Source organism: Giraffa tippelskirchi, chromosome 5 (genome assembly GCF_054371585.1).
Source record: "Giraffa tippelskirchi isolate mGirTip1 chromosome 5, T2T-mGirTip1v1.2.pri, whole genome shotgun sequence".
Taxonomy (NCBI): Eukaryota; Metazoa; Chordata; class Mammalia; order Artiodactyla; family Giraffidae; genus Giraffa; species Giraffa tippelskirchi.
Window position 1 is genome coordinate 171724747 of NC_137279.1, and position 13175 is coordinate 171737921.

Below are 13175 nucleotides of genomic sequence, written 5' to 3' on the forward strand. Positions count from 1 at the left end.
TGCTTTACCACAGCAGGGCACTCATTTTCTTGTTGTCTTGATTAGATACAGTCCTAGAAACTTGAGAATTTTGTCTGCCTCAGATGTTATAGAAACAGAGCCCAGAGAATGAAAGATACACATGCTTTTGCTGTGGCATGTCTGTTTCTGAAGCAAACATAGACTTTGCAGGGTTTTTATACAGTTGAAGAACTTTAAACTGGCATATAGATATTTTTTTAAAACAAGACAAAGCCTATGTGAAATAGTTTATGTTTAGCCTTTCAGAATTTCATCATAACCAACAAGCCCACACCATATTAAACTCTGACGTTTGATTCTTTTAATTATCCAGCATGATTTTATGTAAAATGGAAATCAAGACAGTGCCTTTCCCATTGTAATTGTACTTCTAATTCTCCAGAGGTCTCTTCACTTTTGAAGACAGACTTGCATGGAACATCCTGTCTACCAGCCTGTTCTCTAAAACACTGTTTGCTCATTAGCATGCCTCCATTTTTTTTTCAATAGTGATAAGTTTAATGAGATGTTTCTCCCTCTTAGATGAATGACAGACACCAAGTTCTATATTTTTGAAGAGCAGCTTCTACCACATTTTGTGGCTTTGAATAGGGGCTCTTTGGGGGGATTGTTTAGGGCTTGGTAGTCTTGATAAGCTTGGAGTTCAGGAGGTTGGTATTGAGTCACACTTGTGCTAAGTTGAGTTTGGGAATTTATCACAGCATTCTCCTGGATGTAGGCATGGGCTTAGGAAAAAGGCTGGCACTTGGGAGATTATATTGACACACTCATCGTTTTGTATCATTTCATTATATATTTTAGTTCAGTTGAGGAAGTTACAACAACTTGGTAATTTTTCTCCTGTTCCTATAGGATAATTAGGTAATAGAAATGGTCCAAGTGTCATGCAGATGTGACTAGAAATTCTAGCTCTGATGTTTAGTAGTTTATGTCTTAGTCAAACCGCCTCACTTTGAGCCTCAGTTTCTTCTTCAAAAGAATCATCATGGGGATTAAATATATTGATGTTAGTAAAGAATTTGGCATGGGGCCTGGTGCATAGTAGATGCTTACTCAATATTTGTTGAATAGATGAATGTGGTTAGCTAACACCACAGAAGCTGGAAAGGAGGAGGAGATAGTTGATGCCCAAATCCTTGGTGGTTTTCTTGCCCTGGAAACAAAACAATCAGGAAGTCAGAGTCAAAGAAGATTGTCTCTTCAGAGGCTACATGTTTATTTCTGTTTACACTAAAACTAATTATTGGTCTTAAGTTTGGAGCAGTTGCAAAGGTGGGTTGACTATAGAGAGTTTTCTTCATCCCTTTGAGTCCACTGCTAATTTCTTCTGTGGTTTCCTGGAATGCAAAGCCAGACACAGACTCCAAAGCCATGTTAAAATGCCTCATGAAGTTACCTGCTGTCTTAGATGATCCACACCATCGTTCACCTTCATTAATGTGACCAGTCAAGAGTTATAGCTTCTTGTCACCCTCTGTTCAGTCTCCTCCTCACACCTCATCCATCTTGCTCGCCACTGGCACATTAATCTTCCCGAAACATCCCTTCATCATGTCTCAATCTGTGTTGGATGCCTGAAGTGGTTCTCTGTGCCAAAGGATAAAAGCCAAGCACATAACCCACAGAACAGCCTCATCACTGCTATTCACTGAACACCTTGGACAAGAAAGGCACTGTGCTTGGTGTTTTATAAGTATCACCTTTTGGAAAACAGTTTATCATCCCGACCTTAGACATAGTGAAAGTGAGGCTCAGACAGGTGAAGTAGCTTGCCTGAATTCCCACAGTCAGCAGGTAGCAGATCCAGAGTTCCAAACCAGGACCACCTAATTTGTAAGACTAGGCTGCCTTTATTCAGTCCTGGGCCTCCCTCTCCCAACCAGTTTGTCCACTTCTTACAGTGACACTGAGTGTTCCATAATCTGTGGACTAGAATGGATGGGAGGCATCGCCTTTAGCTCAGGGTGAGGATTAAGGAGACCTGGAGATGGGAGGTTTGCCCCACATGAGCCAGCATCTCTCTGAAAGTCAAACCTTGTATTCTGGTTGAAATTCTTGGTACATCCTGGGTTGTAAGGATCTGAAAGACACAGACCACTTAGCAGAGTGCTCAACCCAGAACAAGGGTCAGTGAATGTCCACTGACCCCAGAAAAGGACAAGTGGAGGCCTTATATCTTCTTGAGCCCTCATCCAGGGAGCACATGCAGGAAGCCCTCATCCAGGGAGCACAGCTCAAGGAGAAGACTGAGGAGCATTAGCATGGAGCCAGGAGGTAGTTAGCTCTCAGAGCTGCCTCAGGATCCCCATGGCCAAACAATGGGGCAGCCAGGACCAGGTCAGGGGACAGGTGACTGGGGAAACTGTCTGCTTCTGCTCCCTTCTGGAACTCACTCCTGTCACTCAGACCTTCCTGTACTGCTCATTCTACCTTTTCAAAGAACCCATTCAAGCCCTGGGGTCTGGCCAGCCTCATTCTGTTGTGCCTGGTAATGGTTACTTCTGTCTGGGAATTTTCTGAGGCCACAGGGGTCTTGTCAGGAGAGCAAGTGTTAAAGTGGTCTTCTGCTTTGAACTTCAGGCTGAGGAATTTAAGATGTCTTTATCTAGAGTCATCATTCAGCATTTATGAATATGGCTCTACTGTATTTCAGGCGTATGTTTAGAGAGAAAAGAGCATGGGCTTGGGAAGCAAAGAGATCCAGATCAATCCTGGCTCGGTGCCTTCCTGTCTGGGTGGCTTTGGGCCCTGTTTGAGGCTCAGTTCTTCTCCCATGGGAAAATTGCAGCTAGTATTTAATTGCTGGGTTGTTGGGAAGTATAGTAGTATATGACAAGAGCCTTATAGTGGTATCTGGTAGGTAATACACATTCTAAAAGTGGTAGCCTATCGTTTAATTGAAGTATAACTGACATAACGTAAAATTCACCATTTTAACCATTTTAAAATGTGTACAGTTTAGTGTTCTGCAACCATCTTCACTATCTAATTCTGCAACATTTTCATCACTCAAAAAGAAATCCCTGTTACCCGTTAAGTGGTCACTTCTCATTGCCCCTTCCCCCTCCATTCCTGGAAAACGTTAATCTGCTTTCCATCTCCATCTCTATGGATATACCTATTCTGGACATTTCATATAAATGGAATCATACATTATGTGGCCATTGTGTCTGGCTTCTTTCACTTAGCATAATGTTTTCAAGATTCATTCATGTTATAGCAAGTATCAATACGTTCTTCTTACAGGTGAGTAATACCCCATTGCATGAATATATCACATTTTTTCCCATTCATCCGTTGATGGACAATGGGTTGTTTCTCCCTTTTGACTATTATGAATAATGTTGCTATGAGCATTTGGGCACAAGTTTTTGGTGGACATGTTTTCATTTCTTTTGAGTATATACCTAAGAGTGGACTTGCTGGATCCTATAGTTATTCTTTTTAACCTTGTGAGAAACTGCCATACTGTTTTCCATATTGGCTGCCCCATTTTACATTCCTATCAGGAATGTATTAGGGTTCCAATTTGTGCATATTTTCTCAACACTTGTTATGCTTATCCTCTGTTCTTTTCTTTTTTTTTTTTTTTTGATTGTAGCCATCCTAATGAGTATGAAGTATATCTGATTGTATTCTTTTTGATTTGTGTTTCCTTAATGACAGGATTTTGAGCATCTTTTCATATGCTTACTGGCATAGCTTCTTTCTATTATTCTTTCATTAAACATTTTTTGATGAGCCTCTATGTTGTATGACCAGGCTTATGATATGGGACCTGCAGTGTAGTTATTCACACTCCAGTGGGAAAGGTAGACCTCAAAGCAGATGATTTTTGCAGCATAGTAAGAAAATAGGCTCCAGAGAAGGTATGTGCAAGGTGTAATGGGACCTTGAAGAAGGAAAGAGGAGCTGAGTGGAGGTTGGGTGGAGTTTTTCAGACAGAGAGGAAAGGAGAGGGCATTCCAGTTAGGTGGAAGAGCATGGAGCTTCGGATAAAGCTGGTGGGAGTGGGGCTTCTGTCATCATACGGAGAGTAGAGCTCTGCCAAGTGTCACCTTTCTCAAGCCAGGTGCCTGGGCAGCTCTCCACCTCTTGGCGCAAGCCTGCAGCAGCCTTGGGCCAGCATCAGGCTCTGCTGAACTTTGTCATGTGCTGTAAGGACAGGGTTCTGTTGCCTTCAAGGCACATTTACTCAGCTAATTTGATCCCACTTGAAGCCAATATTCTATCTCCATTTCTACAGAAAGAGATCGGCAATGCTTACTGACACAGCAACTTGCCTGACTCCTCACACCTACAGCCTAGCAGAGCTGGACTTGGAATCCAGGTTGTCTGACTTTCCCACACCTGCAGGCTGAACCTTAGTTCTTCTTACCTTGGCACTGAAGGCCATTTATTCTCCAAGCTCAACCACCTTAACTTCCTTTCTTACCTCTCTTCCTGCCTATAACTAAACCATCTTTTGTGACCATTCCAGTCTAAATGCTTTTGCAGTCTTTACTTTTTTTTTTTAATTTCTATCCTTTTCCCTCTTCTTGCCATCCCTAAATGACTGTCCTTTTATGACTGCTGATGGTCCAAGTGCCATTCACTTCACTCAGGTTCTTAACACACAGAATTGATCATCTTCAAGGCATCCTGGCAATGTGAGTAGGAATTATTTACTTCAAGTCACAGATGAGGAAACAGGATCAGAGAAGTAAAGTAAGTTACCCAAGACCACCTTGTAAGTAAGGAGTCTAGCTCAAAGGGTACTCCTTCTCCAAAGCCTGCCATGGTTGTCCTGACCAAAGTGATCTCCCTTGCCCCCGAGGCCCTATAACAGTTACCGTCCCCATATTCAAACTCAGTATTTGAGATCTTCTCTCAGCCTTATCAGAGAGTTTTTCTTTTTTGTGGGTTTTTATCTAGTGTCCCTAACAATGTTCATTCTCAGTGGCCCAAGACCCCAGCTAGATCCTGCAAGTGTAAATTCTCAGTAAACATTAAGCTGAGGCATAGGAGGAAAAGTGCTGAACTCTGGTTACATGGTCTGAGTTCTCACGCTGTTTATGTCATGACCCTAATTTCTGTGACCTTGAACTCTCCAGAATGGGAACCCTGCCTCTCCTGCTCCTCCTGTATCCCTGGGCCTGCTGGTTTAGTGGACAGATGCATGGATTTACCATTTGGAACCTCGTCTCCATCTTGAAAGGGTTGAATGAAATGATCTGAGGATTGCTCTCAGTTCAAATATTGCCCAGTTTTGTGAGTCTGAAGCATTGCTTCTCTCCATACCAACATGATTCTGAGCTTCAGAGTTTCCACTCAGGGAGGCTGAGCATAGCTTGTCATTTCTAGTTTGGTGGCTACATCCCAAATTTTTGCCCTTGAATTTGTCAAACTGAAGACCAACCCAGGAGCTTTGCCTCAGCACGTTCAAAAGTCCTGACACCACCCTCTCATCCCCTGGATCTCTCTCAGTTTCTGCCTCTGTTTCTTCACTTGTGAAAACACCCACCCATCCCATTTCAGGATAACTTCACTTGAAGCACTTTCGTTGGGTTTTACTTTTAACAGCTTTTTAATTTAGAAAGAACAATGGTTTATAGGCGGGGAGCTGCTGTTCTTTTAGAAAGACCACAGCCCCTGCTGCAGCCCCTGCTGTTCCTAACCCACCTATAAAACGTAGGTACAAAGAGAACGAGAACTAGCCTTTTTGTGAAACTAGAACCCAAGGATTGCTCTTTCACTAGCGGAAAAGGCCATTTTCATCTCCGATTAGGAGATTGTTAACAAAGACCATCTTCTTTTCCTGGGCATTTTCCTTATACTCTGTACCTTTCTGAAGTCATTCTTTCATTTTTTTTTTTTTAATTGTAGTATCTTTATCCACCTTTTGCTTAGGGAAGTAAGACAATTCTGAGCATGTTTTAACGTTCTGTTCACTGAGTGCCTGGTGTCTGTGAGCTGTGCTGTGTGGTGGGTGAGGCGTTGCTGTCACCCCCGCACTTTTTATAGAGGAGACACTTGAGACCATGTGACTAGGGCCTCAGTCCCCACTCCTCACATGGTCACAGAAGAGCTGAGTTTCACACTGAGGCCTCTCTGATACTGGAGTCCTATTCTCGACCAGCTGGGGCTCCACTCCTAAGGCTATTTAGGAAGATTTGGCGTTTGACTACATTCTGAAATAGTTAAGTGCTTGTAAATTCTGAAAATTCTCTTTCAGGTTATCTGAAGTTGAGTTTAAAGAATAAGAAAGAAGTGATATCCCTTTGTGTTTGTGTAGCCCTTTTGTAGTTTGTAGTGCACATCAGTGCGTGGTGTTGTCACACGTAAGCACTGGGTGAGATGCCAGAGGCCTGTTTTCCACTCCTGGCTCTTCCTTATACTCCTCACGCTCCTTCCATCCTCACATGTAAAATGGGAGAGTTGGACCACGTGCTCACTGAGGCCCCTCAAACTCTGCCGTCTCCTGATATGATGTCAGTAAAAAGGCAGTGAATGTTACTTGTTCCTCTTCCTGTAACCATCTTAACTCAGTCTGTCTTGTGTCTGGGCTGTGGGGAGGCTCCACCTCAGCTCCAGTCCAGGCTTTATCTTCATAAGAGCCATCATCCCTTCATGCTCTTTAGTACCTGAGCTGGCTGAAACCCAACAAGTTTTCCTGGGAAGTCCTTTGGCTTAAAAAGATCTCTATTGTTGAGGGATTCATGTGCTAGTTAAGTTAAAAACATAACAATCTAAGGGCCATTCCAGTTCCAAGATTCTAGAATTCCATAAAAGGCCACCCTTTAAGATATACTTAGGAAAACCCCTCAGCACATTCATTGGGTGCTATTTCAATGCTTTGTATGGTAGTGCTTTTAGCATATACCCTTGATCCTCAAGCTTGATCTGCACTGCTGCTCTCAAGAGCCCTGCACGAAGGAGGGAACATGTCTTGGATTGGTTGGCTTTTCCTCTTTAACTGGTCTGGCCTCAGTCATTCTCTAGCATTTGAGGTTGTGGGCATTTTGAGCATTTTGACCCATAATGAACCTTATTCTTTTGATATGCATTTTAGAAGACAAATCTGACCTTGAAAACAGTGTGATGCAGAAGAAAATAAAAATCCCCAAACTTTCTCTCAATCTCGTAGAAGAAGATGGGGAGGTTAAAGATTATGGGGAAGAAGATTTACAGCTTAGACACATCAAGGTAACAAAATCTTTCCTCTTTTTGAAAGTATGGGGGAGCATTTTTCAGATCTCTGATAGCTGAAGAATTCCAGTCTGGCCTCCTCTGCCCATGTAAATGTCCCCTGGTGTCACAGGCCATGATCTGTTCACGTGGTGAGAGACTTGGGCCAGCTGGTAGGAGTTGGCTGTGCCGGCTGACTTTCCAGGGAGCACTGTCCTGTTTGGACCATCTGTGCAGTGTCATCACCACTGAGGGCTTGGAAGGGGCATTTCCTCCTGCCTCCAGCTCCAGAGAGGTCACTGCTGGGCTCCAGGAGCATGAGGTGGCTGTTCTTGGGCAGCAGGTCAAAGCCAGCCACTATCAGGCTGCCCCCAAACAGCCAGGAGTGGACTCATGAGCAGAGGCAGGTGTGCCAGGTTCACACAAAAGGGTTAATGTGATCCTGGGTTAGAAGAAAAACTTCTGCATGAGTTGCATTTCCTTTGGTGTGAGCCCTAGTGGGTCTCCTCCAGCCTTTACTTGGAAGCCTGCTAAATAGCTTGTCCAATAAGCCAGATGTTTATTCTGCGCAATGGGTGCCCCAGAGGAAGGGAGGCAGAAGAGGGCTACTTTCTGCTTTGACCACAGTCTGATTTTGGACTCAGGTTAAAGACATTCCCGAAGCGTAGTCCAGAAGATTCAGCTGAGTTGAGTTCATGCATTCATTGCACCCCCACTGTGGCCCTGGCCCTGTGCTGGTTCCTGGGGTCATAGAGATCAGCCAGACTTGGTCACTGCCCTTGGGGGTGTCCCAGTGTAGCACTGCAGATGGATATCTAACGTGATCATTACAGTTTTAATGAATAGATTCGTTTAGACTAGTAGCACTTTATCCCAGTTGATAAGATGACAGGATAGGATTTTGTCATGTAACCTAATCCCAGAGTCATGGTTCTTTTTTGTTGTTTTTTCCAAAACTTTCAGGAGCTTATTGAGAGGTTAAGGCAGGCTCATAGTTAAGTTGTCTGGAATCTTGTGTCTTTGGTTGTCTGCACTTCCCACAAGTGCCCCCAGTCAGGAGAGTCCCTAGCCCTCCTGCCCTGGGTGAAGAATTCAATTGGTCCTATAGCTTCCACTCCCCCTCTTGAAAGCTTTGTCCACTTGAGCTGGAATTTCCTCAGGCAGCTAAAGCCCCAACCCCTGGGTAGTCCTGGATAGTTCTCCTCTCACTAAACTGTCCTCTGTCTATCCATGAAGCTTTAGCTTGGCCAGAGTTCAAGGAGACACTGGCAGGGGTGGGGGAAGGAGCCTTATGCTCTAGGTTGGGCTTTAAGTCCCAGGTCTGACTCTGTAGCTCAGCATGTGACCCTGAGTAGAGTCCTTCTCCTGTCTGAGCCTCGATTTCCTCACCTGTAAAATGACGGAGTTAAACAGAAAGAACCTTCCAATACTAGTATTCTTTGAACTTTTCAGTTAAGTAAACATTAATCAAGCCCCTGCCAGGTTGCCAGTTCTGAGTAGGCAATGGAGAAGCAGAAAATAAGACACAGTTCCTGCTCCAGATTAGAGTCCTTAGCATCCTTCGCAACTGGAGCGTTCTTCAGGAAACTTTATTTGGTGGAATGCCCTTTCTTGGGATGGGGAGTGAGGTGGGGAGAAGAGGCCTTTATGTTTTATTGGTGTAAAGATTTGACTGGTGACCCCCCCCGGGATGCCTAGGCCTGGCCTGATTTCTCATGGATTCTCCACAAATACTCATTGAATACCCACTGTGAGCAGATCACTGCCTGAGCCCTGTGGGTTGGGTGGGAGGCTGGGGAGTTGGGGAGGGCAGTCATGGTATGAGATACATCCAGGAGGCAGAGTGATGGGGATAGGAAAGCACTGGTCTGGGAAACCAGAGTCCTGCCTCTGTTGCTCACTGACCATGTGACTTTGGGCAAGACCCTTCCCCACTCTGGACCTCTGCTTCCCCATGTGTGAAATAAAGAGCTTTGTCTTAAGTGTGTGCACAGAGTTTCTCCAAGCACTGATGTTCTGTGGTTCTGTGATTCTAGGATTGTCTGGGGACATATTGAGCCGCAGTCCAAGACAGCCCCAGCTGCCCTTGCCTGAACTGACTCTCGTTGTCCTACACAGAGACCCGAGGGGCGAAAGCCGAGCGAAGTGGCGCACAAGAGCATCGAGGCAGTGGTGGCCCGGCTGGAGAAGCAGAACGGCCTGAGCCTGGGCCACGGCACATGCCCAGAGGAGGTGTTCGTGGAGGCCTCGCCGGGCACGGAGGACATGGACAGTCTGGAGGACGCCGGGGTGCCCCGGGCTCTGTACGAGGAGCTGCTACGCAACTATCAGCAGCAGCAGGAGGAGATGCGCCACCTCCAGCAGGAGCTGGAGCGGACTCGGAGGCAGCTGGTGCAGCAGGCCAAGAAGCTCAAGGAGTACGGGGCGCTCGTGTCCGAGATGAAGGAGCTCCGCGACCTCAACCGCAGGCTGCAGGACGTGCTGCTCCTGAGGCTGGGCAGTGGTGAGTGCCCCGCCTCCACCACCGGCCACCTGCCACCCCCCACGGGGGCGCTGGTGTGCCGACTCCTCTCCGAGGAGGGCGCTGGGGAGAGGCAGACCCTGAGGTGAGGGAAGGGCAGAGACGTGGCTCAGCAGTTCCCCCAAGAGAGAGGCCCTCCCCGCTCAGAGTGAATCTGACAGGAGCTTTGGAACGCAGCAGCCTTAGCTATCTCGAACACCAGTGGGCAGCAGTTGGGAGAGGGGCCTCAGAGAACAAGAGCTGGAAACGTATTTGCCATCACCCATGTATGCGTTTATTCAGCTCCAAGGGGGTTTTAGGATAATGAAGTGAGTTAGACATGATTCTGGGGAAACATCTTACTTTAAGTCAGAAAGTGGTCAGGGCCATGGGAAAGATGTGGATAAGATGAGAGGAGAGTTCAGAGGAGGGAGACTCCAGGAAGGAGGTGGGCCTCAAAGGGTGGGCAGTCTTTTAAGGCACAAGAGGTGGCAGAGGGCAGCAGTCAACACTGTGTGTACTAAGAAGAGAAACTGCATGTGTAGTCAGGACAGGTGACTGAAGGCCTGGAAACCTGTACCAGCCAGGGGTGTCTGGGTTTGATTTGGTAGGAATGAGAAACACTGAGTTTTTGAGTAGAGAGGCACATGACCTTAGGAAGATTAATGTAAAAGATGTATAAAACTACTTTGGTTTGCTCATAGAAAAACTTGATAGGCTCTTCCACTGCAAGTGAGTTTAACAAACTTAGGTTTTTAGATCTTCTCATGTAATTGGGCTTCCCTGGTGGCTCAGCTGGTAAAGAATCTGCCTGCAATGCAGGAGACCTGGGTCCGATCCCTGGGTTGGGAAGATCCCTTGCAGAAGGGAACAGCTACCCACTCCAGTATTCTGGCCTGGAGAATTCCATGGGCTGTATAGTCCATGGTGTCCCATAGAGTCAGACACAACTAAGGGACTTTCACTCTCACTTTCCCTCTCTCATGTAATGTGGTTTAGAAGCTGGAATCAGGGGAAATCTGAAAGGCCGCCACTTTGCCAGCAGGGAGAAATGACTGCTTACCTGCGAGGAAGAGACAGAAGCACTCCTCCAGAACACCAGAACCGAGAACTGTGAAAGGCAGAGGACAGTGTTGAGCAAATCAGGGTAACACAAATTCATAGCCCCCACCTTCCCTCAAGACAGGCATTAATAACCCTGCGTCAGTGTTCTTTGCTTCAAAAAGGGAATAGACTAGTCTAGAAATACAAGTGCCATCCCCAAAGTTTAAATCCAGTACAATTTTATACTTAGGAAGGAAGGTTTATGTTATCTAGATAATAGATTTACAGGTAAAGCTTCATTCCTTTCTAATGTTTAGATAAATGTGCCACCTTACTTATGTTGATAGGTCCCTCCTACTACCTAGAGTATGTTCCCAAGGCAGTATCTCAGTAGATCTTCAGGGTGGCCTAAGGAGTCATCCAAGAGGCCTTTTCATGCCCTTGCCAAAGAGAAGGAAACTGAGGCTGGGACTTACCCAGAGTCCCTTGGGGAAGCAGAAGCAACACTCACCTCAAACCACATCCCCACTTCCTAGGCGAGTAATGTCCCCGCTCCCAGACTCTGCCTTGAGAGGCACACAGTGACACTAAAGGGCACATGTGGTGCACAACATAAAAAGTTATTAAAATTCTTTATCAAAGAGAAACCCTAACTGTAAAAAAGTGTGATCTTGGAGTGGCAGTGGGAGGGCAAGAGAGAACAGATTTTCAGAGAGAAAAAGTGTTTCCTGGTCTTTGGATGAATAATTATTTTCATTGCATTCTGTATGCTACATCTTTTGTAAACTTCTTGATGGGGGACAAAGCAAACTTAAAAACAAAATTTCTCCACGTCATTATTTTTATTCCCAGGGAAACTGCCTGTCTTATATAATCATGAACTTAGTTTAAACTCCAGAAGCCACTCCTAACCCTTGAGGGCAATAAGACACTGCATTTTGTATCAGTATGTGCCTCTTTGGGCTTCCCCAGTGGCTCAGCAGTAAAGAATCTGTCTGCAACATAGGAGATGTGGGTTCAGTCCCTGGGTCAGGAAAATCCCTTGGAGCAGGACGTGGCAACCTACTGCAATATTCTTGCCTGAGAAATCCCATGGACAAAAGAGCCTGGTGGACTATAGTCCATAGGGTCAGAAAGAGTCAGACATGACCGAAGTGACTGAGCCTGCACACATGCATGCACGTACGTGTGCCTCTTTAGTCTTAAAACACTTAGATAAACTTGGCCCCAACCGGAGTTTCAGCGTCTTGATCGTTCTAGGCACTCCCACCCCACAGGCCTTGTGCCATCTTGAGGGCCAGTGGCTGGCTCTTCTCTGATGTGAGTCACCTTCTGATCAATGGACTGAACATAAGTCAGCTTAAGCCACAGTTATGCGTAAAGCACCCACCACGTGTGATGCTCTGTGCTCCAGGGACCATGGGCGTCCCGGAAAAATCACATCTGATCAAGCTGTCCCTGCCCTGTGAAAGCTTAAGATCCATTGATTGACAAAAGATAAATCCCCAAGAGTATAATAAAAGGCTGTCTCCTCTAAGGGGAGTTTGTATGTTTTCATGAAGGTAGTCTAGTCTGGCCTAGTCTAGTCCTTGGAACCAGGCAGGCCTGGATTCAAACCCAACTTCCTCACTTCCCAGCTCTGTGGCTTTGAGAACCTTCTTTAGTTGCTTTCTTCCCTCTTTTCTCCCACAAATATTTACTGTTCTCCACTGTGTGCCAGGCATTTTGCTTAGTGAGCATTCCCAGATGACACTAGTGGTAAAGAACCCACCTGCCAATGCAGGAGACACAAGAGACACGGGTTCAATCCCTGCATTGGGAAGATTCCCTGGAGAAGGGCATGGAAACCCACTCCAGTGTTCTTGCCTGGAGAATCCCATGGACAGAGGAACCTGGCAGGCAACAGTCCATGGGGTCACAAAGAGTCAGACACAACTGAAGTTACTTAGCAGCAGGTACAGTTCAACACATTTAAGATATAGCCCTTACCCTCTGATCTTGAGGAACTTAAATTTTGGTGTGGGAGAGACAGCCACTGATTCAGTTAGTGCCAGCACAGGGACAAAAGCTCTGCTGAGAGACAGTGGAGGAGGGGCACCCGCTGAATTGGGGAGATTGGGGAAGAAAGGCTTCCTAAAGAAAGTGACTTCTAATCGGGAGCCTGATGAATGCATTTTTCTTACTCAGGCAGAAGTGAGTGAATGGGAAGAGCGAGGTACAATGTAGGCAGAGGGCACGTCTCTGAACCTTGGTGTTCTCATCTGTAAAATGGAAATAACAACATCCCTCTTACAGCATAGGAATACACAGCATACTATCTGGTATGGTATTCTGTTGATGCTATATTACCATAAGCACCTTTTCCCATACCCCTAGGGGGCGTCAGACAGGGTCTGATTTGGTTTTTAACTTGTCTCTCCTAACCAGTCATTGGCTGTATGAC

At 45.8% G+C, this 13175-nt stretch overlaps 1 protein-coding gene across 13 annotated transcripts in view; it reads left to right on the forward strand.

Moving 5' to 3' along the window:
• The window catches only part of LOC145504408 (BEN domain-containing protein 5), a 1377102-nt gene that overhangs the window by 1115419 nt on the left and 248508 nt on the right, over positions 1-13175 (forward strand). For 5 of the 13 annotated variants that reach the window (XM_081485140.1, XM_081485141.1, XM_081485152.1 and 2 more), the window contains 2 exons: positions 7073-7206; positions 9307-9691. The exons of the other annotated variants lie outside the window; for them this stretch is intronic. In XM_081485140.1, coding sequence (XP_081341266.1) covers positions 7073-7206; positions 9307-9691 — 519 coding nt within the window. The remainder of the gene's footprint in view (positions 1-7072; positions 7207-9306; positions 9692-13175) is intronic. 13 annotated transcript variants of the gene reach the window in all.